The sequence below is a fragment of the Jaculus jaculus genome, chromosome 13 (assembly GCF_020740685.1).
Source record: "Jaculus jaculus isolate mJacJac1 chromosome 13, mJacJac1.mat.Y.cur, whole genome shotgun sequence".
Classification (NCBI taxonomy): Eukaryota; Metazoa; Chordata; class Mammalia; order Rodentia; family Dipodidae; genus Jaculus; species Jaculus jaculus.
Window position 1 is genome coordinate 86,276,295 of NC_059114.1, and position 27,278 is coordinate 86,303,572.

General features: G+C 50.1%; 1 protein-coding gene across 2 annotated transcripts in view; it reads left to right on the forward strand.

Annotated features, from left to right (window-relative positions):
• The window catches only part of Myo10 (myosin X), a 230,524-nt gene that overhangs the window by 80,730 nt on the left and 122,516 nt on the right, over positions 1–27,278 (forward strand). For both annotated transcript variants that reach the window (XM_045133108.1, XM_045133107.1), the window contains exon 3: positions 12,512–12,670. In XM_045133108.1, the coding sequence (XP_044989043.1) occupies positions 12,512–12,670 (159 nt within the window). The remainder of the gene's footprint in view (positions 1–12,511; positions 12,671–27,278) is intronic.

The following is a 27,278-nucleotide window of genomic DNA, read 5'->3' on the forward strand; positions in this document are numbered from 1 at the left end:
GGGTCGTGTCTTGCTGCTTCGGCAGCGGGCCGTGTGGGGAAGGGTCTCCGAGGGCAGGTTCCCGTGCTTTGCTTCGCCTTCCTGACCATCTTCAGGACGCCCTGCGTTCTTCTAGATCCTGTACCACAGTATGAGCCATGCGGACCCACTGCCCTCTCTGAGCAGTTTTATTTATTTAAATCTGTTTTTATTGTTATTTATTTATTTTCTGCCACAAGTATGAGCCGGGCAGACCCACTGCCCTCTCTGCACTTTTTTTTCTTTTTTTTGTTTTTTTGAGGTAGGGTCTCACTCTAGCCCAGGCTGACCTGGAACTCACTATGGAGTCTCAGGGTGGCTTCAAACTCAATGGCGATCCTCCTACCTCTGCCTCCCGAGTCCTGGGATTAAAGATGTGTGCCACCACACCCGGCTCTCTGTACATTTTTTTAAATTTAAATTTGTTTTTATTGTTATTTATTTATTTTGTACCACAAGTATGAGCTGAGCTGTCTCGCTGCCCTCTCTGTACATTTTTATTTATTTAAATCTGTTTTCTTTGTTATTTATTTGAGAGAGTAGAGGCAGAAAAAGAGAGAATGGGCGTGCCAGGGCCTCCAGCCACTACAAACAAATTCCAGATGCATGTACCCCTTTGCACATTTGGCTTATGTGGGTCCTGGGTCCTTTGGCTCTAAAGGCAAGCACCTTAACTGCTAAGCCATCTCTCCAGCATTACGTTTTTTTTTAAATATATATATGTGTGTGTGTTTAATTTATTTGTAAGGGGAGAGAGAGAGAGAGAGAGAGAGAGAGAGAGAGAGAGAGGGCTCGCGCATGCAGCACAGGGTCTCTTGGAGCTGTAAACTAACTCCAGACACGTGTATCGCCTTGTGCATCTGGCTTTACATGGGTACTAGGGAATCAAACCTGGACCGGCAGAATTTGCAAACAAGCACCTGTAACTACTGAGCCACCTCCCCAGCCCTTTTTTGCACACTTTAAAATTTATTTTTGTGTGTGTGTGTGCACATGCACGTGTGTGTGTGTGCGCGCGTGTGTGCACTCTTGCTCCATGGCACGGCTGTAGAGGACCAAGGACAACATCAAGGTATCTCGGCTCCCCTTCTTTGAGACCAAATATTTTGCTGCAGTCAGCAAACTGCCATACTGCACATAAACTTGGGGTTCTCCTGCCCCCATCCTCTGTCACCTTAAGCACTTTGGGATCACAGACGCTTACATCACTGTGCATCGGCTTTATATTGCTGGTGGGGAATTGAGCCCCGTTAGCAGGCTTTACGAGCAGGTGCCTTTAACTACTGAGCCATCAACTCACCCTCTTGGTACGTATTTTAACAAACAGCCAGGAACAGCTTTTGGGTTGAGCCTAGAATCTGGAATCCATCTGATTCTGTGTTTGTTCACCGGATCGACACATACCTTTCATGGCGTCACTTAATCCTTCCTTGCCACTTGGGAATGTGCCGCTCAGATGGGAGTGATATCAGAGAAAACACAGTGCTTAAAGCTAGGATGCCTAAAATGGATTTTGACTGTTTTAAAACTTAGAGATGTTTGGCTAGGTGGCTCAAAGAATGTCTTTTTCATTTTACGGAAGAGCAGCTGAGGCATCACTCTCCTCTTGTTCAGGTCAAGACCATCTGGAGGTCGGTTTGGATCACACACACACACACACACACACACACACACACACGTACGTGGGTCTCATGGTCCCAGCAGTGTACACAGAAAGCTGGTGTTCTTCCCTGAGCAGCCTGTTACTGGAAACCAGTGGTAGCAGGCGTTGCCAGAGAAACGAGGAGCCTAAGTGGGCAGAGATGCATGCTGGCCTCGTGCATGTCCCAACACCAGGCCAGCAAGTGGGTGGCCCTCGTCTGCCCCGATGGCTGTGCCCACAAAGGTTCTGTCCTGCTCCCCTTTCCTCCTGTCCTCTGCAACCCCCGACTGTCTTCGCTGAACCCACATGGAAGGTGGGCATGGTGGCTCTCCTGTAATTTCAGGGCTGGGCAGGCAGAGACAAAAGGATCCCTGGGATTTGCTGGCTGGCTAGTCTAGCTGAACCTATGAGACCTGGGCTCAGTGAGAGGGGGGAGTGACACCCAGTGTGGGCTTCTGGCTTACACACACACACACACACACACACACACACACACACATACACATGCCCAAAATAAAAGTAATTGATGTTCTCTTTTCGTAACTCCTAGATCTGTACTGGATCTATAAAATGATCCAGTTAGGTTCTGATCTGATTATATTGCTGACAGCAGTAGCATCACCAGTTCAAACCACCGAGTTGCTTAGTGGGTTCTCCGGCTGTGGAGGCCTCCCATGCTGATCTTACTGTGTCCTAGGCCACGGGCAAGCTTCCAGCGATCCCTGTGTCGCAGGTTAGAGACAGCATCAGAGAGGGCAGGAGTGGTGGAAACGGGTCATCTCTGCCCGGTCACTGAGGCTCCAGTGGGGTTTAGGACCACTGATGCCCACATGGCTCAAACTCGAGCGGTTTTGGACTATCAGGAGGAAAGATGCTAGTGGACTCTATTTTGGGTAATAACAACTAAGGAATCAGGGTCTTACCTGAAAAGAACCCTTCATTTGTTAATCGTCAGTGTCAAGAAAATGGACACTAAAACCAGTAAAAAAAAAATTTTAATTTCATTAAACATAAACCTAAAAAATAAAAGCATATATATATACGGATGCAGTTCAAGAACATTGGCCTCCTGCCACAGGGTACTAGAGGCAGTTGTCAGGCCAGATGGAAGCCAGCGATGCGGGACACAGTGAGTGGCTGGGAGTTACCCACATACAGGTTGTCTGTGGGAGCTGAGCCCTAACACTGCCTACCATTGGGAGGAGCCTGGCCCAGCGCGGGGTGGGGCGGGGTGGGGGGGCTCCGCATTGCCCCTTAGATTAGGAGGAGAACCAGTAGGGGAGTAAGCCCCAGTCTCGAGGGATCTCTGGCCGGGGACCATGACTCATGGCCCGGGGTGCAGCCTGGGAGCATCTCTGGTTTTGTAAAGAGAGAAGCCCCTTCTGCTGGCTCCTGGCGCTGGTTTCTTCTTCTCGTTCTGGTGCCCTTGAAAGCTATTTCTTCTCATTAAAAGGAAATCCATCCAGGGCTGGAGAGATGGCTTAGTGGTTAGGTGCTTGCCTGTGAAGCCTAAGGACCCCGGTTCGAGGCTCGATTCCCCAGGACCCACGTTAGCCAGATGCACAAGGGGACGCACACATCTGGAGTTTGTTTGCAGTGGCTGGAGGCCCTGGCGTGCCCATTCTCTCTCTCTCTCTCTCTCTCTCTCTTTTCCTCTTACTCTGTCACTCTGAAATAAATAAAAATAAACCAAAAAAAATTTTTTTAAAGAAAGGAAATCCATCGAAGGATGAAGGTGCACCTCGGAGGTGGGGCACTTCCTGCCATGAAAGGCCTTGAGCTCCATCGCTGCCATTTCACATAAGACAACAAGGTTGGGCCCATTGCACTGATCCAGATAGGTTCGTTGATAGTGGTTTTGGTTGAATCTCTTTTTTTTCCCTAGAAATATTTAGAAGTTTCAGAAAAGTAGGGACGATGCTAGATGTGGAGGTATGCGCCTGTAACCCAGCACTGGGGCAGCTGAGGCAGAGGAAGCGCTGAGCATTCAAGGGCAGCGCGGCTGTGTGGTGCGTGTCAGCGACCTGGGCGCACAGAGAAAGCCCGGCTCAAAAACGAAAAAAGAATTAGAAACAACTACAGCCTTGTGACAGGCACATGATGGAACTCTCATGTGTTTTTTTCTTTTACTTTTTTGTTCATGTAATTTTTTTTAGCATTAAGAGTTTTTAAAAAATTATTTCAGGGCTGAAGAGATGGCTTAGTGGTTAAGTACTTGCCTGTGAAGCCTAAGTACCCCGTTCAAGGTTCGATTCCCCAGGACCCGTGTAAGCCAGGTGCACAAGGTGGCACATGTGTCTGGAGTTCATTTGCAGGGGCTGGAAGCCCTAGCGCTCCCATTCTCTCTCTGTCTCCGTCTCTCTCTGTCTGTCTCTCTCAAATAAATAAATAAAAATGAACAAAAAATCGTTTAAAAAAATTATTTCATCATTGTTATGTGTTAGTTTATGGATAGAATCTTAACCATGGAGCTCCCAGTGACTTCAAACTCTGAATCCCCCTGCCTTTCAAAACCTGAGACCTCGGGTGTGAGGCACCACACCCCGCTTTGTGATCAAACACCACGTCCACTCTCGCTTGCAAGCAAGAACAGAGACGGACCCCATGCCCTGCCCAGCTTCCCCGGCAGCAGAGACAGTGGAGCCAGGCACACCCCACACGAGGCCGACTTGCGGGCCTGCAGAGCAGCTCCCTGTGCCCTGTGCCCTGGCACCCTTCAGAGCCTCTCCCTGCCCTCCTGCCCATTCCCTTCTTGGTTTCTGGCAGCAGCTGCCGGGTTCCTCATTGTCTGTGAACATTGTCATTTCAGGAGCACGGCAGACATGGAATGGAAGTGTGTCAGGTTCAGGGACCGGTACTTTCCAGCTTTGGCCCTCACAGATAGAGCGGCTGTAAACGTGTGTGTACGTTTCTGTGCAAACGTAAGGTTCCATTTATCTAGACCGAATGCCCAAGAGTACGCTTGTTTCATGGGCGAGCTTAAGGAAAGAGAGCTTAGCTAATATTGTACTGTGTGCATACGTAGTAGATTTGTACCGTGAAGTTATTTTAGTATAACTGTAATGAGAAAATCATTCTCGTACAGTGATCTTTTCCTTTGCACCCAGGTTTTTAATGCGAGCCGGCTGGCTTAGGGGCCTCTGTAGCTGCCTACAAAATAGAAACTTGGTAATAACACATCTTAGCACAAGTCTTCTATAAAATCACATTTTAAAATTATTTGCTTATGTATATACATGCTTGCAGAACATGGGGGTGTATGGGAACGCAGGCCATGTACGGCACGTGTGGAGGAGAGAGGCCAGCCTCGGTGTGTTTCCTGTCCTTCCAACTTCCTTCGAGACAGGACCTTGCTTCCCGCCACTTTCAAGCTCCCACCTCCCCTTGTAAACATGAGGCCCACCGAGGCGCGGCTGTGTGGCAGTTTGAGCGCAGAGCCCCATCGCTTCCGCCTTGAATTTTAGTCTCCAGTGGGCGAGCCATGCTGGGGAAGAGGTGGCACTGGGGGTGATCCGGGAGTCAACCTAGCAGCCCCCTGCCACCTCTTTTTCTCCAGGATTTTGTCACACCACCTCCCCCTGGCTTCAGCCAGGGCCGAAGAGGCACACCATAAATATGGAGATTAGAGTAACGGGGCACTGTGCTGCTGGGCCAGGCCACAGGGGGGCCTGTGCCCCCAACAGCTCTCCCTTGCACACTTGCCGTGGTGGGAAGACCTTCCTCACTGGACACTTGCAGATCAGCTCTGAGGTTGAGGATGGGCTCAGAGCTCACTCTGAGTGGTGACGGAATCCCCACGGGCATCTTTCCTAGGAGGGGACAGCTACCCGGGCTGTGGGCTGTGGGCAGGTTCTCTAACTTCCCTGACCTTCTGTGAAGTCATCCTTCGCAGGATAAGCAGCAATATTCCATCCTCTTCTAGAAAACACCGAGTGAAGTGCCACGGCCGGGTGCCCATGCCTTGCAGCCAGAACATAGGAGCCACCATCGTCTGCTCTGCCCAGCGCTCTGCATTTGCTTTGCTTCCCAAGTGACACACTGAAAAGCTGAAGGGAATTTCATTCACCTGAATCTTTGAGAAAGAGCGCAGTCAGTTTTTGTTGTTGGCGTTCAGTCAGTGATTAACAGCAGCCAGGAGGTCATGGTACTGCGATATTTATTTATACAGAGAGAATCGTAATCCCTTGGCCATGGTGATTCAAATGCGGAGTCTCTGATGCACCTGAGCTGAGAGCGAGGTACTGTTGCCATCCGACCCCTGCCCAGCGTGCGTGTCCTTCTGGTAGATTGCGGCGTGAGTTGCTAGTGGACCGCGGTCAGGTGAACCATTTTCTGCTTAGTCTGGTCCCGACAGTCCTCAAGGATTTTTTCTAGTTCCTGGTTCAGAGAAGCTTGATAGCAGCATATGTTACTTGATACAAAATACACATGAATTTGGGCGCACTGAAATCCTAGCAATCTAATAGGAAAAGCTATCTAATGAAGCGGCAGTCGTTCACGATGAAAAAAGTTGTTTTTCACGGGGTTGTGGTCAGAAGAGTTTGAAAGACCTGGACGGAGAGCTTGTATTTATGGGGGGGGGGGGTAGTCCTCCTTAACCAAGGCCTTGCGTAAGCTGCACAGACTGGCTCTGAGCTCTGAGCGTGTGATGGGTAAGGGATGGTGGCAAGGGGTCCTCCGGACACCACCAGTGATATCTTCCGAGACCTGAAGACAGTAGCAGGGCCACAGTGACCCAGGCACAAGCCCAAGAGCCCAGGCCAGGAAGGAACGACAGACAGCTCTCAGGAGCAGAAGCAATGTGGACCCCTGTGCCTTGGCCACAGTGCAGTAACTGAAAATGAGACTAAGGTTCCTGAAAATTATGCAAGTCCCAGTGTCAGAAATGATATTGGTGTCTCCTCCTCATCTTCTCCTCCCCCCTTTCTTCCTCACCCTTTCCCCTTATTCCTCCCTCTCCACCTGTCTGTGACTTGGGTCCAGTAAGGAAGACTCAAGACCAACTTACACACACGGCCCCATGATCTTGATTTACCTGCACTCGCTGTCATTTCCTTTCAGAGACTGTTTGTTGTTTGTTTGTTTGTTTGTTTGTTTGTTAGCGACAGACACAGAGAGAAAGACAGATAGAGGGAGAGAGAGAGAATGGGCGCGCCAGGGCTTCCAGCCTCTGCAAACGAACTCCAGACGCGTGCGCCCCCTTGTGCATCTGGCTAACGTGGGACCTGGGGAACCGAGCCTCGAACCGGGGTCCTTAGGCTTCACAGGCAAGCGCTTAACCGCTAAGCCATCTCTCCAGCCCAAATCTTAATTTTTTTTGAAAACTGCTTCTGAAAGGGAAAAATTCAAGCTGAGTCAAATACTTTGGTATTTACACAAGACAAAGTTTCCCAAGGAGACTTACAGGAGAGCAGGTTTGGAGAAGAGTTCACCTTAACGTTGTAGTCTAGACAGGATGCTGCTTTCAACAGGGCGACACAGCTTCCATGCTCAAGCTGAGAAAACGCCTTTCCCATCGTCCTCCTCTGTGTGATGTTGACTTTTTGCAGGTTTTTTTTTTTTAATTTTTATTTATTTATTTGAGAGCAACAGACAGAGAGAAACACAGATAGAGGGAGAGAGAGGGAATGGGCGCGCCTCCTTGTGCATCTGGCTAACGTGGGACCTGGGGAACCGAGCCTCGAACCGGGGTCCTTAGGCTTCACAGGCAAGCGCTTAACCGCTAAGCCATCTCTCCAGCCCCAGAGACCGGTTTTTTAAAAGTACTTGTGTTTATGTGCTGTGCAGCCTTGTCCGTCAGCTTTGACGCCCTGTCACCCTCTTTTCTGGTGTCGGCATAAGCGTCTGCTCACGGGGCATGTTGGGGCATTTTTTCAGCCAGGAGTCTCGGCCTTGGCGCTCAGGCTGGTCGCAGCTGGTGGTTAGCGGCATTTCTGGCCCCTGTCCCCCTAAAGCCAGTAGCATAGTCCTCGTCCCTGTCACGCCGTGACGACAAGGCTGTTCAGACTTTGCCAAACGCCCCTCAGAGAACACCAGCGAGAAGCGCTGCTCTTAAAGGAGCTCCGTGCGAACGTGAGGCGACAGTGCCTCTTTCCAGGAGGCCTTGTGTCCCATCGCTGGTCATGGTAGCGTCTCTGACACTTGTCCTTCTCCCCAGTTGGCGAAGTTATTTTTTATGACCAGCAGTAAAAGGGATCTGTACATGTCACACAGCTGCCACAAGCGTGGGGGTGGGGCAGTACTCTTCACAGCGTCTTCCCTGTGCTGCGGCTGACCCAGCTACTGCTTAGGCATTTCGGTGATTCCCTGTCTTTTCAGCTTCAGAGCTAGGGTTGGACAAGCCTCTCGGAGTTAGTTTCCTTCTTTCTTTCTTCCTTTTTTTTTTTTTTTTTTTTTCCCCAATCACGTTGATTGGCTTCCTGTACTCCATGCTGTGGGAGACCCATGGTCGTCCTGAGGTCAGTGGTTCATGTCACTGCAACAGGAGCTGCTCCAAGGCCCCGTTCCGTGTCTGCTCACCATCCATCCTTCTCGCATTTGCTCCATTGAAGCACTCCAGTTTAGTCTCAGTTGTGGTTTGGGAATTCATCTTGTTACTGTATTATAGCCTTCCCGTGTGTAGTCTCAGTGTGGCCTCTAACTCACGGCGCTCCTCCTACCTCTGCCTCCCAAGTGCTGGGATTAAAGGCGTGCGCAACCACGGCCCACTCAGGAACCACACATTCTTTAAGGTTAAAATGTTCTTTTCTTCTGGCTAACCTGGCACAACCTGTATCTCCTTAGTTGCTGTACACAGAAATGGCTTTCTTTTATTTGCACGTGTTTGTGTATGTATGTGTGGGTGCACCAGGGCCTCCAGCCACTGCAAGCTGAACACCAAAAGCTTGCGCCACTCCATTTTCCAGGTCTGGCTTTACTGGGTGGTTGGGCATTGAAGCCGGGCCGGAAGGCAGGCAGCACTTTCAAGCACTGAGCTGTCTTCCCAGCCTCAGAAATGACTTTTGATAGTCAAGAGACGTGCTTTAAAAATCCCTTTTATGGGCTGGAGAGATGGCTTAGCGGTTAAGCGCTTGCCTGTGAAGCCTAAGGACCCCGGTTTGAGGCTCGGTTCCCCAGGTCCCACGTTAGCCAGATGCACAAGGGCGCGCACGTGTCTGGAGTTCGTTTGCAGTGTCTGGAAGCCCTGGCGCGCCCATTCTCCCCCCCCCCCCCGTCACTCTCAAATAAATAAATAAGAGTGAACAAAAATAAATAATAAAATCCCTTTTATGTGAATGTGTGTGTGTGTTGAATGTATGTGTGTGTATGGTGCATGTTGTGTGTGCATGTAGATGGGTCATATGTGCGTGCAGGTGCACGTGTGTGCGTGCATACGTGTATGGGTACGAGATGTCCACGTCAGACGTCTTCCTTTATTCTCCGAGATGGAGTCTCGTGCCCACTGGATGGATGTTTGTAGGCAGAACTGGTGCAGACACCCCACACGTGGGCCATGTGAAACAAGATCTGCAGCTGGCCCGTCCCAGAGAGGCAGAACCAAGAGCTTGCCACTTCTATTAGACGAATTAGCAGCTCAGTGTCAGGGATTCCCTTTCTCAGGTCCATAGTGCTGGGATTCCAGGGAGCCCACCATGCCTGGCACTTACGTGGGCTATGGAGATCCAAGCTTCTGTCTTGATTTTATTTATTCATTAAGAGAGGCGTGGGGGGGGGGGAGGACCTCTAACCACTCCAGACACATATGCCACCTTGTGCATTGGGCTTTACATAGGTATGGGGGAATCAAACTTAGGTCCTTCGTCTTTGCAGGCAAGTGCGTTAACCGCTAAGCCATTTCTCCATCCCTCAACCCCATAACAAATTAAGATGCTAGAATGCAACAAGCCAGCTCCGTCCTTCACCTCCATAGGGCGTCTTCTTTGATGTTAATTATCAGTGAGGCTCTCCCCAGGTACCTGACATGAAGCATCTCCCTTCCGTATGCCTCCATCCTCCTTATTCTCATTTATATGTCTGTAGAAACATCTGTGACTGTGGGTATATTGATTTGGTGCTTGTTTTTAACTTTTCACCTTGGAATTAGAATATAAAGTCTGGAGCTCCTGTCCCTAATGCTTGTTACACTCCAGGAACAAAAATTGGTTCCGATGGATTCTTTGAACTTCTACGCTTCTTAGGCAGCTCCATGAGCCAGGTTCTGATCCCAGAACCGACTCATGTCTGGACGGGTGGTGATCCTTGTCTTTTTTCACACATGCATTCTTCGCTCCCATCCCACTTTTTTTCTTTGAAATAGCATTGTTTTAAACAGCTGCAACGTGACCCTGACGTAATCTTTCTTTTCTCCCTTGCTGGCCTCCTTGTCAGTCATGTAGTCTCTCTCTTCTTGACATCACAAAGAATAGTCCTGGTTCTCTTTAATCTTCCCACTTGCACAAAGGGCACGTGCCCACATTGTGCCTGCCATGCGCTGCTGACACCACGCACCTCGATGGCAGGGCTCTGGCCCAGTGGCAGCCGTTGTCCGCTGCCACTGTGCGCCCGGCGCTCATCGCTCCACCCAGGCTCCTGCACTGTCCTCTGGTCCCAACGAAATAAAAGACAGAGTGCACATTTAGTCATTGTATGCGCATGCTTGTGACCGTTACAGATACTCGTTTCTAGAAAGCATAACCAGTATAAGAAACACGTGCCCTTTAATTTTCAGAATCATTTTGATCTTCAGACGGTAGTTACTATTCAGAGCGATAAGCTGAAGCAACATTTTCACCCTGGGCAGGGCTTGGTGCTGCTCGGTGGGAGCTTCTTGTACTGGCTGTGGGGACCTCATCTTCTTTCCTGAAGCACAGTTTTGGAGGTGGCTTACATTAGGCTCATAGGAACCTTGAAGCCGTCTTTCCTAGTTGGTGGCTTTGAGCAGTTTTTGTGCTTCATTAATCAAGGCCTTCTGGGAGGTGATGCTAGGTTTCATTTTCACTTAGCTGACCAGGGGTTGGCCAAGCCAGGCAAGTTGTGCTTGTGGCTACCTTCCTCGTTAATTTTTGTGGAGCTCCATGTCCTTGTCCAACCAGAACATTCTGGAACACCTTCCTGGATTGGCATCACAGGAAGAGGCAGAGGCGTTCAGCAGCCTACATCCACGGGTTTCTAGGTTGCCCCACGGCCATCCACTCTTGGCCTAAGTCATAGCCTCTTCACTTCCTTCCACAGTGGGAATGAGTCAGAACCAAAGGGCATGTGTTTCTTGAGTTGGGAATGTCCCCCGTGCCTTTTCCTTCCAACTTGTTTTTCTAGATGAGGCGTACTCCACCCTATTCCCTTGGCAGCCCCAGGTCTCTGCCCAAAGGCAGGGTGCACCTCTCTGCCCAAAGTAAGGCTCCTAGGGCTGCCTCATCTCTGCGGATGTCCATGCCAAGGAGCAGCTGGGGAGAATGGCTTCTCCAGGAGGGAAGGGCGGGTCCATGCACTGGTCTGGAACCGTTTCTCAGGGCCGGATTTAGCCCGCTTTTATGGTTGGTGTGGCAGAAATGCCACTGCTGAAGTTTTTGTTTTTCTCTACAAAAATTAAACATGCCACTTGCCATGGCTTTTGAAAGCCCTTGCTCCCTTTGCAGTTCTGAGGGGGTCGCGTCCCTGAGCAGTAGCTTAGCGCTTGCTCTGCCTGCACACAGCTGGTTGATACTTAGAGAGAGTCCAGATCAGGAGTGCTGCGCATGTCTTTCCCGAAGCCCGCTGTGTGTGCACATACGCATGTGTACAGTTTATATGCTTTCCATGCAATTTGCATCATTAACAAGCTGGCGTTTTAGTTTTACATGAAGGGTTATTGCAGTACAGGTCATACGAAAACCGCCGGGATGCAGCCCAGTGCCGGCGTGCCTGCAGGGGCTTCAGCTTGACCCCGAGACGTTGAATAACAACCACCATGAGTAAACGTAGACGATTTTAGTGCGTGCGTGTGTGTGTGCGCGCGCGTGTGTGTGTGTGCATGTATGTAAAGCAACCAAACTTCAGTCATGGGTGGCGACTGTGCTGTGTTAATCATGGTAAGAGATCACCAGCATCAACCTCGGTCACACCCACAGTATTGGAGTCTTTCTGCACACGCTGCACATGGAAATAGGGCTCATGACTGTTGCTTAAAGTTCAGGGAATATAGGTAAATCTGAGGGTGGATCGATTTTGCTTAAAAACTACATCAATAATACATGCCTTTATTTTTATTATTTTATTTTATTTTATTTTTTTCAGTTTTTTGAGGTAGGATCTCACATTAGCTCAGGCTGAGCTGGCATTCACTCTGTGTTCTCAGGGTGGCCTAGAACTCACAGCGATCCTCCTACCTCTGCCTCCCGAGTGCTGGGATTAAAGGCGTGCGCCACCACGCCCAGCTTAATAATACATGTCTTGATTGAGAAGGAATATTGTCCAAGGACACTTTCTATATATTCATGTGATGATGTGCTCCCATCTTTGAGCAAATGCAGAGGACATTTGTGTGACATTTAAACTACTTAGGTCAACGTTTCAACTTTAAAACTATCATATGATCCACTATGAAGCATTATGTATAAAACAGTTGTCCTCTAAAAACTGGGCTTGTTTCTGTCAATATCTGTTAATTGGAGAAATATGCAGTGGAGTGGCCTGTGCACCTCTAGTTTCTTTGAATCCCAAAGGATGGTTAGTTCTTGAATTAATATCTTCAGATTCACTGGAAACTGCACAAGTGATGTAAAGAAAATCAGTGTATTTTCTGTTGAGGGCGTTTGTGCTGAGAGTGTCTTGTCGCCTAGGAAACGTTAGAGGAGACCCTCACTTGACTGAGCCATTCACCTCCTATGCCCGCAGGTCTTCACCTACAAGCAGAGCACCATCACCCACCAGAAGGTGAGTGCCATGCGCCCCGCGGACGAGGTGGGCGTGGACGACATGGCCGCCCTGAGCGAGCTGCACGGAGGCTCCATCATGTTCAACTTATTCCAGCGATACCGGAGGGACCAGATCTATGTAAGTCCCCTGAGCCTGCTGCACTAAGAGGTCCCTTAGCACAGGGCCTCCTGGAGCCCAGGTTCTACCCCCAGGGCCACAAGACAGAAGAAAGAACAATTCCTCAAGTTCGACCGAATGTTTGTTTGTACAGAGGGTATTTCCTCCCATTTGAGCACCTCTCCTTAATCTAAGTAAAACTACATCTTCTAGGGTTTTGCCAAATTAGAAACTTGATTCAATAAACCACCCAATCCTCGTGTTTACTGCCTGGATTGTCTGTGGAGGCTGACTCAGCGTTGCCGCGTGGCATGCCGCGTGGCATGCCGCGGTGCCCGTGGGCCCCCATGCAGACACTCCCATGAAGTTGTCTGCCACCCTCCGCAGGCAGAGGGGCATCGGAGTGCCGGCTGGCAGGCACCAGGACCTGAGCTGAAGCTTCATTCCCTTCCCCGTGATTTTTCTCTTTGGTGATTATTTTTTGCTGCCTCTTTTCACCCTAGAGTCCGTCCAGGAAGTGATATGCCTTCGTAGGAATTTATCTTTCTAAACTTGCAAGATTCCCAGTTTCTGTTTTAAACAGAAAAATGCACACAAAAAGCACTCACACATATTCTCCTCCATGAGTTCACACGATAATTTTACAAATAACATATAGCGTGGATATCACAAAGTAGTATTTGAATTCATTTTTTCTAATAGCTTTTTGAAATTAAAGTACAGATGTTACTCTGTCAATATGGTACACATGTCACCTCTTTTTTCTATCTGCCTGTTAGCAAGGTGTTAAAATGAGGGACAACTGATTCTACCTTGGTGTGTGAGCGTGTAGAGTATATGTGGTCTGTGTGTGTGGTGTATGTACACATATGTGCAGATGCATGTGCCCCGTGTGTGTATGTGCGCGTGCTTGCACGCGCAGGCTGGAGGTGGGCGTTGAGGACCCTCCTCTCATCCATGCACTTCCTTGAGACACAGCCTCGCCCTCAAGCCGGAGCTGCGGCCCGCACGTCTGCAGTTAGGAATGTCATATGGCCACACAGCGTTTTATGTGAGTGCCAGGGAATTGAACTTTGGTGGTCTCGGGCCTTAATGCCGAAGTGGCAAGTGCTCATAGCCGCTGAGCGTCCCTCCAGCCCTGCTTAACACATTTTTCATGTCAATTTCAAATTCACGTAATTAATTTTTTTAATAAACAAAATATACTAATACTTGAAACAGTCCTTGCTGGCCGGGCGTGGTGGCGCATGCCTTTAATCCCAGCACTCGGGAGGCGGAGGATGGAGGATCGCCATGAGTTCGAGGCCACCCTGAGACTCCATAGTGAATTCCATTCCAGGTCAGCCTGGGCTAGCGCGAGACCCTTCCTCAAAAAAAAGAAAAAATCCTTGCTGTTATAATTTTTGTTTCGTAGGAGTCATCTTTAGTGTTGTCAGTACTTTGGGAATTCTGCTTTTTAATAACTTCAGCTTTGAAAATGGCCAGTAGGTGCTAAGGGCAGCCTACTGTGAGTGTGGAAGGAGGGTGAGACAGAGGAGCTAGGAATTTGCAAGTTTAATGCTCAGGTCTTCTTAGCATGGAAAATACGTTTATTTGCCTTTTTGAAGATGAAAGTGTCATTTTTGCCAGGCTGACCTGCTGTCTTCGAGCAGCCCCGTGCAGAGAAGCCAGTCCCATCGTCCCCTGACTGTGAGCCTGCTCCCCTAAGTCTCCCTCACAGTCTTCCCTCGGCCTCCTCAGAGCAGGTACTAGGCTGTGTAAACGTGGCCACGCAGCCGCATTCCTTGCCTTGTTCACCCTGCAGATGGCCGTGAGACCCGTGGGGCACCCACTCCAGCTGCCCCACACGCTACCTGCCTTGTGTCTGTGTGACGTTTATTACGTAAAGCTCAGCGCCATCATGTAACTACTTGCTAAGTTTTCTTTTAAAATTTTTTAAGTTGATTTATTTTACTTGAGAGAGAGAGGCAGAGAGAGAGAGAGAGAGAGAATGGGCACGCCAGAGCCTCCAAGCCACTGAACATCAACTCCAGACGCATGCGCCACCTTGTGCATCTGGCTTATGTGAATAATGGGTTTCGAACCTGGGTCCTTAGGCTTTGCAGGCAAACTCCTTAACCACTAGGCCATCTCTCCAGCCCTAAGTTTTCTTTAAAAAAAAAATTTATCCTAGTTATTTGTGTATGTGTGTGTATGGGAGCAAGTGTGGAGGTTAGAGGATAACTTCAAAGTATTTGAGCTCCATCTTTGAAACTGGGTCTCTAGCTGCCACATATGAATTCCAGACCAGCTAGCTGACGACCCTGGACTCTCCAGGTTCTGCCTCCCATTGTCGCAGGTGCTTTGGGATCACAGGTGCATCCGGCTTTATGTGCTTGCTGGAAGGTTGAACCTGGACTGGCAGGCTTGGCAAGCAGACACTTCTAATCACTGTGCCATGTCTCCCGCCTCTTGCTAAGGTTTCCTAAGGACTGATTTTTTTCTTCTTTGACTCAGGGACACTGCCACGCACATAGTAATTATACAACAAGCTTTGGTAAAATAAATTCCATAGGTATTAGACATAGTCTGTCTGGTTGATGGTAAAATGTGAAAGTGAGTTTGGAAATTCTTACTGAGGAGTGTCTTCAGTGTTTCTGAGCATGCATTCTTCGAAGTTCAAAGAGAAGACTGAAGTTCTCATCATATGTGCACACGCGCGCACACACACACACACACATTTGTTTTCCTGAGGTAGGATCTTACTCTACTCAGGCTGACCTGGAATTCACTATGCAGTCTCAGGGTGGCCTTGAACTCACGGTAATCTGCCTACCCCTGCCCGCTGAGTGCTGGGATTAAAGGCGTGCGCCACTACGCCCGGTTTTCATTATATATTTCCAATAGACAAGAAAAAAGTATGTCACATTGAAGGAAAAACCTATCCATAGGCTTTTTTAATTTTAGTTTTTTAGAGAGAGGAGGAGAGATAGATAATTGGCACACCAGGGTCTCAGCCACTGCAATTGCACTCCAGACACTTGCGCCACCCAGTGGGCAACCTTGCGTTTGTCTCACCTTTGTGTGTCTGGATAATGTGGGATCTGGAAGGTAGAACACGGGTCCTTAGGCTTCACAGGCAAGCGCCTTACCTGCTAAGCCATCTCTCCAGCCCAAGGAAGCCTTTTATAAATTTTTTTTTTCTCTTTTCATGATGATAATGTTAAACCTGATAGCTAAATTGCCTGGTAAATTCTTTGACCAAGATCTTGGTTCTGTTTCCTGGAATGAAGTATACTTCCTTCTTTTGAGGGAGAAACACAAGATTTTTATGCATTCAACTTGTAGCTAAATTCAGTTGGTTATGCCCTTGTGTGTATAATATGCCTTCTGTGTTCACTGTGCATGTCTGTGCCCTTGCCCATGAAGCTGCTATCGTTCTTTTATCACTGAGCTGTTTGTAAGAGGTGCCGTACTTGTCAGATGCTCAAACAAGCCAAAAGTTCACTGTCAAAAAGATGCTGCTTTTCCCCTGGTATCTCATCTCTGTGCAATGTCTCATTAAATGTATGTATCATTAAAGATTTGAGGGACGGACTGGCCTGCAAAGCCAAAGTACGCAGGTTCAATTCCCCAGGACCCCACAGAAGCCAGATGCACAGGGGGGCGCATGTGTATGGAGTTTGTTTGCAGTGGCTAGAGGCACGCTCATATTCTCTCTCCATCCCAAATAAGGAAGTAAATAAATAAGTGAATAAATAAAGGTTTGGAGGGAAAGCTAGAGAGATGGCTTAGTGGTTAAGAGCAGTGTTTTGCACAGCATGAGGGTCCTGTGTGCGATTCCCCTGCACCCGCAGGAAGAGCTAGGCACCGCCACACGTACCTGTGACATAGTCTTGTTAGGAGCAGGGACTGGAAAATCACGGGGGCTCAGGAGAATGTCAAGTTCTGGGATCAGTGAGAGATTCTGTCTCAAGGACACAAGCAGTGAACTTAGGAGGAGAGATTCTCCATTGGCCTCCAAATGCACATGCAAGGGCTACACACACGTGCGCACACCACACACGTCACACAAGCACGCATGCAAAAAGAAAAGCTTCTGGGGAAAAAATACTTGACTTTTGCCAGAGATGTTTTCTTATACAGATAGAACATGTTGATATAAATATGCCCAATTAAAGCAGCCAGAGTGGGGCTGGAAACATGGCCTAGTGGTTAAGACATTTGCCTACAAAGCATAACGACCCAGGTACGATTCCTCAAGAACCCACATAAGCCAGCTGCACATGGTGACACGTGTGTCTGGAGTTTGTTTGCACTGGCTGGAGGCCCTGCATGCCATATTACCTCTCTCTCTTAAATGAAAATAAAATGTTTAAAAAAACAACAGCCAAGTTGGGGGCTGGGGAGATGGCTCAGTGGTTAAGAGCATTTGCTGCACAAACATGAGGCCGTGAGTTGAACCCCAGTACCCATGTCAATATCCAGGCACGGCTGTGTGAGGCAGAAACACGAGGATCAGTGGAACTTCCAGGTCAGTCAGTCTGACTTCAAAAACCAGCAAGCCCCAGGTTCAGAGAGACTCGGTTGGGAGGAACTAAGGCAGAAAAGCAATAGAGGAGACCGGATATCCTCTGCTGGCCTGCGTGTGCCGACGTGCATGGAGCGTGTACTGCCTCACCCACACATACGCACCAAATCCCACAGCGAGCTTACTTTCTTACATGAGTAGATCAGATGCTGGAGAGTCTAGTGAGCTGAAACCAAGGTGTGCTCCAGGTTGTGCTTCCTTCTAGAGGCTCGAGGGGAGTCCCTTTCCCATTGTTCTCCTTCTCGGTGGAGATAAACCGACTGCCTCTGTGGTCTGAGGCCCTTGTTTTCTCCCTGACTGGCACTGGGAGCCATTCTGAGCTTCTAAAATCACCCACGTTCCTGTCAAATCAAGTAAATCCTTCTGTGGATTTGTGTCTCTCCCCCTCTTCCTCTCTCTTTTCTTTCCTTCCTTCCTTCCTTCCTTCCTTCCTTCCTTCCTTCCTTCCTTCCTTCCTTCCTTTCTCTTTCTTTCTGTTTCTTTGCCTCTGTCTTTCTGTCTCTCTCTGTGTGTGTCTCTCTCTTTGTCTCTTTTTCTTTCTTTCTGTCCATCCCAATGACTACAGCCAAGAAAGCATGCCATCTGTCACACTCAAGACTAACTCAGACCCACCTGGTCGTCTCCGCAGCTCAGGTTGCCAAGCGCGTCCAGGGCTGTGGAGGGGAGAGTGGGGCATGTCAGGGAGGAGCCTGTCCCCTGCCGCCCACTGCCGCGAAGGGACTCCAGCTTTGGCACCCGGCGCGCGTGTGGGCACGTTTCAGTACATGTTGGCTTTCTTCTCCCCGCTGACGGGTTGGTGGTGAAAGACCCCCCCCCCAATTGCAAAGAAATCTGCTGTCTTCTGCTAAGAACCCTACCATTCGTTTTCCTCTTTGGGGCTGTATTTGTCAACATTCCGTAGAGGAACAGAGCGGATCTAATGAATCTGCAGGATAAAAGAGAATCATAGGGCTGGAGAGATGGCTTAGTGGTTAAGCGCTTGCCTGTGAAGCCTAAGGACCCCGGTTCAAGGCTCAATTCCCCAGGACCCACGTTAGCCAGATGCACAAGGGGGTGCACACATCTGGAGTTCATTTGCAGTGGCTGGAGGCCCTGGCGCGCCCATTCTCAGTCTTTCTCTCTCTCTGCTGCTTTCTCTCTCTGTCACTCTCAAATAAATAAATAAAAATAAAACCAAAAAATTTAAAAAAGAGAGTCATAGATTTGCTTACAGGGAATGTGTCAGGCAGTGCAACAGTGGCTGTCTGCCGCCAGGGGAGTCAGAGAACCCAGCGCTGCTCAGTCCACAAGGCTGGTGCTTCAGCAGTCCCAGGCTGGCACTGAAGGCCTGGAAGGTTCTCGGAGAGCTGCTGGTCCTCAGTCTACACTGGCAGACTGAGGGAGCTGGGTTCCGATGCCTGGGAAGGATGGCCGCGACAGTGCAGGCGAACACACCAGTGAGTAGCCTGGGCAGCCAGGCCAGAGACGCCGCGCCCTCCCGGGGCTTCTTTGTATATACTCCTTCCTGCAAATTCCTGGAAAGACCCCGAGACAGGTGTGTCTCTTACTTAATTCCTATCAAGTAGACAACTATACTTAACCACTATAAGGGCCAGGCTTTTTACCTGAAGACTTTATCCAAACCTAGTAAAAACACTTTCCCCGTAGTTTTCTCCATCCTCCATTGAAATAGGGCAGGGAGTATTAAAAAAACATAAATGCTTAGGACTGGACAAATTCATCTTCATCATTCACCTCAGCTCCATGTGGGTAATTTGATCCTCTAGAATTTCTATTTTCTAATTTGTTTTGTAAAGGTCCGATGTCCCACCTCCCTGTTTGCAAGACTGCTGAGAGACGAAATAAGGGAAAGCTTCAGAAACTTTAGCTGCTGTATCTTCCTGTCCAACTTACTCATCTCATACCAACACGTACTTGTTTAGCCGACTCCAGCCTGGAGCTTGGCACCATTCAGGAGGATTTGGAAGAGGTTTAGCCCATCAGCCCAGGCCTCAGAGCTTGCAGCTTAGCAGGGAGGGAGAACCGAGGCCAGCTCACACAGCACACGCGCCCAGCGCGCGAAAACTGTCTCTCACTGAGTGGCGTGAGTGAGGGTGACACAGTCTTGGTGCAGACCCTGCCTGTGACGCCGCCAAACGTGACCCTTAGCTGATCCTGTGGGTTATGCCTTCATGCCCCATGCTTCTCCTGTGGGGAGCAGAGCCTGGTCAGATTTGGGGTGCACAGCTCTGGCCTATTGCTGTACTGTTTGATCTCCTTACCCTTTGAGAGTACTTCCACCTTCCCTTCATTCCTGTGTGGAGCCCCACCTTAGTCCCCAAGTCTGGGCTCCCTTCCTGGGAGTTCACCGCAGCCAGCACCCAGCTCCCCACCCATCCCCTGGATTCTACCCTGGGCACGCTAGCCACGTGCTTCTTGCCGTGGGAGAAGGCTCACCACCAGCGGTTCCCTTCCTGGAGGTGGTCTAGAGAGGGCCTCGCCATGCTTTGTCTTGTCGCTTCCCTGCCATCTGATAAGCCCAGTGAAGAGGAGTGCCCACATCTCTACATAAGTTCTTGTTGGCTTCATAGGACTAGGTTATGGAAATGCTGGTGGGGCATCACATAGGAAGATTGAAGGGCGGGAGATTGCGAGGGTCTCACTGCATCGGGAGAAGGTTGCCCTTCGTTGCAGAACCTGGTGCTTGGTGAGAGGCACCAGGTTAGGAAGCCTAACACATTCATTCTCAGCGGAGGGAGTCGGCCCCATGGGGACATTGACTGCATCTGAAGGTATGCTTAATTGTCCTGGCCAGGTCAGAGGCCACCAGTGACATCCGGTCAGCAGAGGCCTTCCTTGGCTGCTTCGCCCCATCCTCCACTGCACCATAGTTCCTGACCACAGAGTCCTGCCAGGCTGAGGGTGGCAAACTCGCCCTGCCACCAGGCTGATGTGGAAAGTATGGAGCAGGTGGCGTACAGACCACGGCACCTCTGTTAAGTGTGTGTGTGTGTGAGCCCATGTGTATGCACGCACATGAGGACCAGAGAACAGCCTCGGGTGTCCTTAGGAGCACTGTCCGCCTTTTTTGAGACAAGGTCTTACGTTAGCCCCCCCCCCCACCCCATGGCACTGGACTGGCTGGCCAGCAAGCCTCAGGGACCCGCTTGTCTCCACCTCTCCCAGCACTGGCATTACAGGTGCATGCCACCACGCCTGGTATTTTACATCGGTGCCGAGGGTTGATCCCCGGCCCGCTGTTTGAGAGACGAGCGTGCTACTGAGCGAGCTGCCGCGCCAGCGCCTGTTAAACGTGTGCGGAGACTCCCTCCCTGGACAGTCGATCAAGTGCTGGTAGGAGTCGAGGCTTGCAGGAGAAGTGAGGGTTTTAGACAGTGTGGACACAGAACGATCGAGAAGCCTGGGTGGGAGCAGAGGAGGGAGGCCTGGCTGCTCGGTCCCGGCTTGTCAAGGACAGCATCCTGAGGACATGGTGCCGACGGTCCCAGCAGCCACCGAGGACACTGGAGGCAACGTGTGGGTTTGGGTGTGTGTCCTGCTGCATTCTCGGAGCCGGGGTCATCAGCGCGTGCGTCCAGAGCGGACGGGTCTCCACTGCCCCGGCTAAGCTCTGTGTCCAAGCCCGGGGTCCACCAGGGTCCATGCTGTGGCAGTTTTGTTTGCTGCCAGATGGAGGGGAAGCCCATTTCTTCCATTATAGGGTTTGTCAGACCCAGGTCGGTTCTCTCCCAGCAGCTAAGGAACGGCTCCAAGCCACATCACGGGAGCCACAGCGCTCGCCTGCAATTACGGCGTCGAGGAGGGCGCCAGAGGAAGCCGGTTCGTGTTCCACCCACCCTTCGGTTAGCATGTGGGTCTTGTTGGACAAACAGCTAGGAGATGGACATCAAAGGAGCCCATTTTAGAGGGCGCGTGTGTCTAAAGATACGCGCTGCAGGGCCACCAGGAGCGCTTCGCAGCTCGGGTACTTTTAGCTGTCTTAAAATAGCCGGCTCTGGTTAGGTGGCATTCGAGCTCGATCTGTGAACACGCGACGGTCCTGAACTCACTTCTGGCAAGTAAGGTGTGCTCGCCGGCTCCCGCCAGCCAGGCAGGAGCTGAGCCCACCGGTGGGGAACCCTGGGCGCTGTGGAGACTGGGCAGGTACCCTGCCATGGAGGTGTCTATTTGGGGCACATGCAAATCAAAGTCTACGCTTTACTTCTTCGAGTTTGTCTTCCCAAAGTAGTCTCTTTTGGCTTGCCTCCATGTCTTTCTAAAGCAGTGTCAAGAAGCAGTGTGCTTGTCACAAATTCAGGAGGGCCTACGGTCCAGATGCTTACACAAACTTGGCGCGTGACACGTACCGCGGACAGCTGAGCATCGTGTGGTTTGTGTGTGTATGTGGGGGAGGGTTCTTGTTTTCTGGCCTCTTATCCAACGCCCCCCCACAGAAACACATGAAATCAAGGCTTGTGTTGCCAGAAGATAATTGTAACCATCTGTCTCACTGTGTATATTTTTAAACTTCACCAAACGTTATGCTCTTGAGTGGCCTCTTCCACATCAGCACACGATAGTGGCAATTAGGAATCTTGTTTTCGTGATGTTTTCCCTCCACCTCTCCTTTGCTTCATATTCCTCTCGACACGGAGAGAATTAGACACGGAAATGCACTGAAATGAAATGGAAGCGCCAATGCTTCTAATTTTAAACACTGGACTTCAGGAGTTACCTTTTGTGATCCTGACTTCCTTTCTTGTTTTCGCGAGGCAAGGTCTCGCCCTAGTCCAGGGTGACCTGAAACTTACTCTGTAGCCCAGGCTGGCCTCGAACTCGCAACAGTCCTGCCTGAGCCTCCCCCACATGCTGGGGATTAAAGGCACAAGCCACCATGCCTGGTGAGACTTCTTTGTAAAACACCTTAAGGCTTAATTAACTTTTTAAAAGATGGGTTTAACAAAGTTTTTCGTTGTGAAATTGGACCATGGGAAAATGGTTTGTGATGTAGAAAATAATGGTACTAGGCCAGAATAAAAGCATAGATGGGTGCTCACAGCGTGTGTTCCCAATATGTCCACGCTGATGCAGTGCTGCCTGGGTGCTGGGCTCCATGCTGGGCTCCAGGGTTGCACAGTAACCATGTGCTGAAAGATGACGTCAGTGGAAGGCACTTAAGTGATGGGCGAAGACAGACAGAAGGCAAAGCGTTAGCAAAGGCCCCAGGGTGACAGTGAGCGTGATGAAAACACTGGAGCCCAAAGCCCAGGCACGCCAGGATGAGGAGAGCAGAGACGATTCTCAGCCAGGGTGCCAGCTTCAGGGCTTGCGAGCATCTGGACGGTCTTTGGCCCACGTGGAGGTTGGTTTCCTAGCAGCAAATGGATGCGCGCAAAGATATAAGATACCTCGATGCGTGTAACGTATCACTGTAGACCATCAAGATGCTGGAACAGAGGAAGGTGGCACAGAGCAGGTTAAGACCAGCTCTGGGTAAGTTCCGGAGCCTGGATGGAAGCGGCGAGGAGCTCTGAACACGAGCGTGGGGAATCGCACCTTGACCACAGAGTCAAACGCCATGGGTGAACGCCGGAGGCATCCGCTCTAGGAGAGCTGACCAGATGGAAGCAGTGCGGTCCCCACCACGGGGAGTCAAGAAGTAGAGAGTTTAAGCACTTCATTGGGTGGACTTTGGGAACAGTAGGACTACTGTGTTGCCATTTGGCGAGTCTGGTGCCATTTCTCAAGATAGGACTATGTGTTTAGAAACGAGTGTGGGTGAGAGAAGTCTTGTCCATGTTGAATTTGAGCCATCTGAGGACATCCGAAGGAAGATTAGCAGTAAACCATTGAGTAAACACATCAACATCTTGGCGCTGAAGTTGGATATAAGGTAAAGAATTAGAAAGCATGTCATTGCCACACTGAACTGGGAGGAAGCAGAGGAGGAGAGGGGGGGACCCAGGAGGGAGAAGGAGAGAAGGGAGTGGTGGGCAGAAATGGATTTGGATAATGATTCCTACTTCTTAACGATTCTTCCCGGTAGACACACATGTCCTGGCACAGACTTTAGATAACCAATTTCCCTCGTGCATTTCAGCCTTACTGATCTCCACCCAGCTTTTTGGGACCACAAGATGAAAACCAGTTGTGATTTTGTTTTCATCAATCACAATAATAAATACTTCTGGTCTGTGCAGTGCTTCCAGAGAGTGCTCCCGGGCAGGGAAGGAGGTAGAATGCAGAGGGTACCACGTTGCTCACCAAAATCTTGCACCAAAGAGGTTAAGCTCAGCACCAGTGCAGACAGCGCGGAATACTTCAGCCCTTTAAACTGTGCTGTCCAGAGCCACTGTTCCTGTGTGGAAATTCTGAAATCCCATTAATAGTGCACTTCCTTCCCCATCCACATGCTGGCTGTAATGGAGGTGACTGGTCCACTGCAAGATTTCCTAACTGTACTTGATTTTTCTGTGAACTGTAAGGTGGAGTGCACTTCCTGGAGATACCACGATACCAGGTCAGTGTGTAGAATGGATGGAGCAAGCCCTGCTCCCAAGCGTCATTTAATATATTGTCCTTGGATAGAGACTTTATTAAAGTGATAAGAACGCATAATAACACTTGGTCTTAGCCACATGGTTAGGATGTGCTAAGTTGGATTAAAAATATCATATGTACATAAGATGTACTACATGGTATTTTGATACACATATAGAAATCAGAACACACTTCTTTGATGAGAATCAGATACTGGTATTATAGTGTTATGACTTTGTAAACTTAGAATAGGTGGGTGTGGGGATGAAGAAACAGTGAGTTTCTCTCAGCAACATGTGCCATAGCTCCCCAAATTATTAATATGTGGGCAAGGAAGGGTTTTTTCTTTAGTTTTTATTTTTGCTGAGTTATATGGAAATTTTCTAAGTAGAATTTTTTATATGCTTCAAAATAGGATGTTTTTCTATTTCTGAACAGCTGTTAAAATGACTAGGCTCTTTATCTTACGGAATTTGGAGGCCAGTGAGCGGAAGCTGGCCCCGCTTCGTGTTTGGGGTGGCATGTGTGCGCAGTTTTCAGCTGCGTGGCGTCGTCAGGGCCGTTTCTGGAGCAGTGACGGTACCTTTGTGTAGGTGTGGGACGATCAGAGCCTGTGAGGAAGGCTGTGTCACGGCCTCCAACACCCTGCCTCACCTCTCTTGCTAGTCCACACTGGGCTGCTCTGCCTTCCCGAACTCCCCTTCTTACTCTGGGACGATCCTCTTCAACACGCAGGCTGCTTGGGAGACATATAATCCATGCCAAGGTGGTCCATTTAAGAAGAGGTGGGGAGGGGGATCAGAATCCTTGACCGAGCATGGCCCAGTGGATAAGGTGTTTTCCTGCAAAGCCTAAGGACTTAAGATCGATTCCCCAGGATCCACGTAAGCCAGATGCACATGGTGGTACATGCGTCTGGAGTTCGTATGCAGTGGCCGGAGGTCCTGGTGTGCCCACTCTTTCTCCCTCCCTCTTTCTCATAAAAATACATAAGTAAATAAACAAACCCTTGGCCTACTTTGATTAGACTGTTGTGGACCATCTGTGTGGTGGCTCTTCCTCGCACACTTCTCTCTTACCACAGCCAGAAGTTCGCTGGCACACGGTGAACACAGTGAACGCTCGGCAGTCAAGACTCTAGTGACCTGAGGCTCCCGCTGCCCTTGGCTGCCTGTTGTGAGAATGCAGACATGCATCCCTTAGCAGTGGGGATGACGTTCTCAGAACTGTCCTCAGGTGATCGTGCTTGTGCAGCAAGTGCGCTCAGTGAGCCTCTTCCCCAGCCCAGCAGCGTAATCTTACGTGACCACTGTATTGTATGTGCGCCTGTCTGTGGTGCATGGCTGTAAGTCAGTGGAACTTGGGCTGTAGCGACACCATGTTTAGAGCTGGAGGGAGGGAGGGAGCGAGTCCGGGCATTATGGAGGAGTCTGGGCATTATAGAGAGAGTCTGGTCGTTACAGAGCGAGTCTGGGCGTTACGGGGCAAGTCTGGGTGTTATGGAGAGAGTCCGTGTGTTATGGAGAGAGTCCGGGCATTTTGGAGAGCGTCTGGGCATTATGGAGAGCGTCCGGGCATTATGGAGAGAGTCCGGGCATTTTGGAGAGCGTCCGGGCATTATGGAGAGAGTCCGGGCATTTTGGAGAGAGTCCGGGCATTATGGAGAGAGTCCGGGCATTATGGAGAGTCCGGGCATTATGGAGAGAGTCCGGGCATTATGGAGAGAGTCCGGGCATTATGGAGAGAGTCCGGGCATTTTGGAGAGAGTCCGGGCATTATGGAGAGAGTCCGGGCATTTTGGAGAGAGTCCGGGCATTATGGAGAGAGTCCGGGCATTATGGAGAGAGTCCGGGCATTTTGGAGAGAGTCCGGGCATTATGGAGAGAGTCCGGGCATTATGGAGAGAGTCCGGGCATTATGGAGAGTCCGGGCATTATGGAGAGAGTCCGGGCATTATGGAGAGAGTCCGGGCATTATGGAGAGAGTCCGGGCATTATGGAGAGTCCGGGCATTATGGAGAGAGTCCGGGCATTATGGAAAGAGTCCGGGCATTATGGAGAGAGTCCGGGCATTTTGGAGAGAGTCCGGGCATTATGGAGAGAGTCCGGGCATTTTGGAGAGAGTCCGGGCATTATGGAGAGAGTCCGGGCATTATGGAGAGAGTCTGGGCATATGGAGAGAGTCTGGGCATATGGAGAGAGTCCGGGCATTTTGAAGAGAGTCCGGGCATATGGAGAGAGTCCGGGCATTATGGAGAGAGTCCGGGCATTATGGAGAGAGTCCGGGCATTTTGGAACAAGGCTTGTGGAAGCTGAGCTCGGGTCTGGTGAGCTCCTGTAAAGGGCGAGTCGCACCGGCGGAGGGAGGCTGCACTTCAGGCGTAAGGCGAAGGGACTCAGGCCCAAGGGCCGGCGGCAAAGCAGAGGTCCGCGTGTCGGCGGAGGTCTCCTGAACCGCTGCTCATGCGCCGCGGTTTCCAGCTCCCCTCACTCACGGCGGCGTTGTGACTGCAGAGGCGGCGCTTTCCTTTCCCGTCCCCCCGTACTCTGCTGCAGAACAGGCCCGAGCAGCCACCCCTGCTTGCCCACATCTTGCCCACATCCCGGGCTCGGGCCAAGCACGGAAGGGCCAGGGATGTGCAAGCCGTTCTCTTCGTCTAGGATTATGAAACACCAGTTAAAGTTACTTGGGGAAAACGTAGACTTGTCACGTAACGTCCTGTGACAAGGAAGATGGGCATGGTGGCACGTCTGCAATCCCGCACGTGGGAGGATGAGGCAGGAGGGTCAGGAACTCCACGTGTCATGTGTGTTTGCGTTCTGGCGTACTCACGCCACAGGACACACGTGGAGGCCAGAGGAACCTCTCTTGGGCTGGTCCTTGCCTGTGCACACCATCAAAGGCAGGGCTTTTCCTGTGGATTCTTGCTCTCTGCTGTTCCTTGCCGTGCTCACCGTAAGCTCCCGTGGTTCTCCCGTTTCCACCTCTAACCATACTCTAGGATTGCTGAAGCCCATTCTAGCTTTTTCCACAAGGTCTGGGAATCAAACTTCAGCCTGAGCAGCAAGCACATTATTCACTGAGCCATTGCTCCAGCTCCAAGGATTTGTTTTAATATTTATTTATTTATTTGCAAGGAGAGAGAAGAGAGACAGAATGGGTATGCCAAGACCTCTAGCTGCTGCAAATGCACTCCAAATACATGTGCCCTTTTGTGAATCTGGCTTTGCGTGGGTACTGGGGAATCGAACCAAGGTTGTTAGGCTTTATAGGTAAGCGCCTTAAGTGCTGAGCCATCTCTCCAGTCCCCCCAGATTTTTCAATATATCGAAATGCAAATAATTTTGAAAATTTTCTCTCATTTGGCCTGATGTCTAGGGTGAAAAGTAAAATAAAAGCCCAGTCTTGTATCTTCCATTGTTGGCCTGCGGCAAAGCTCTTTTGGTCTGCAGACCCTTTTAACCATCCCTCTGACGTTAGCAGGTCTGGATGACTTTTATTCCAGTGGCCACTTGGAACTGTCCACCACTGTGGCCCTGG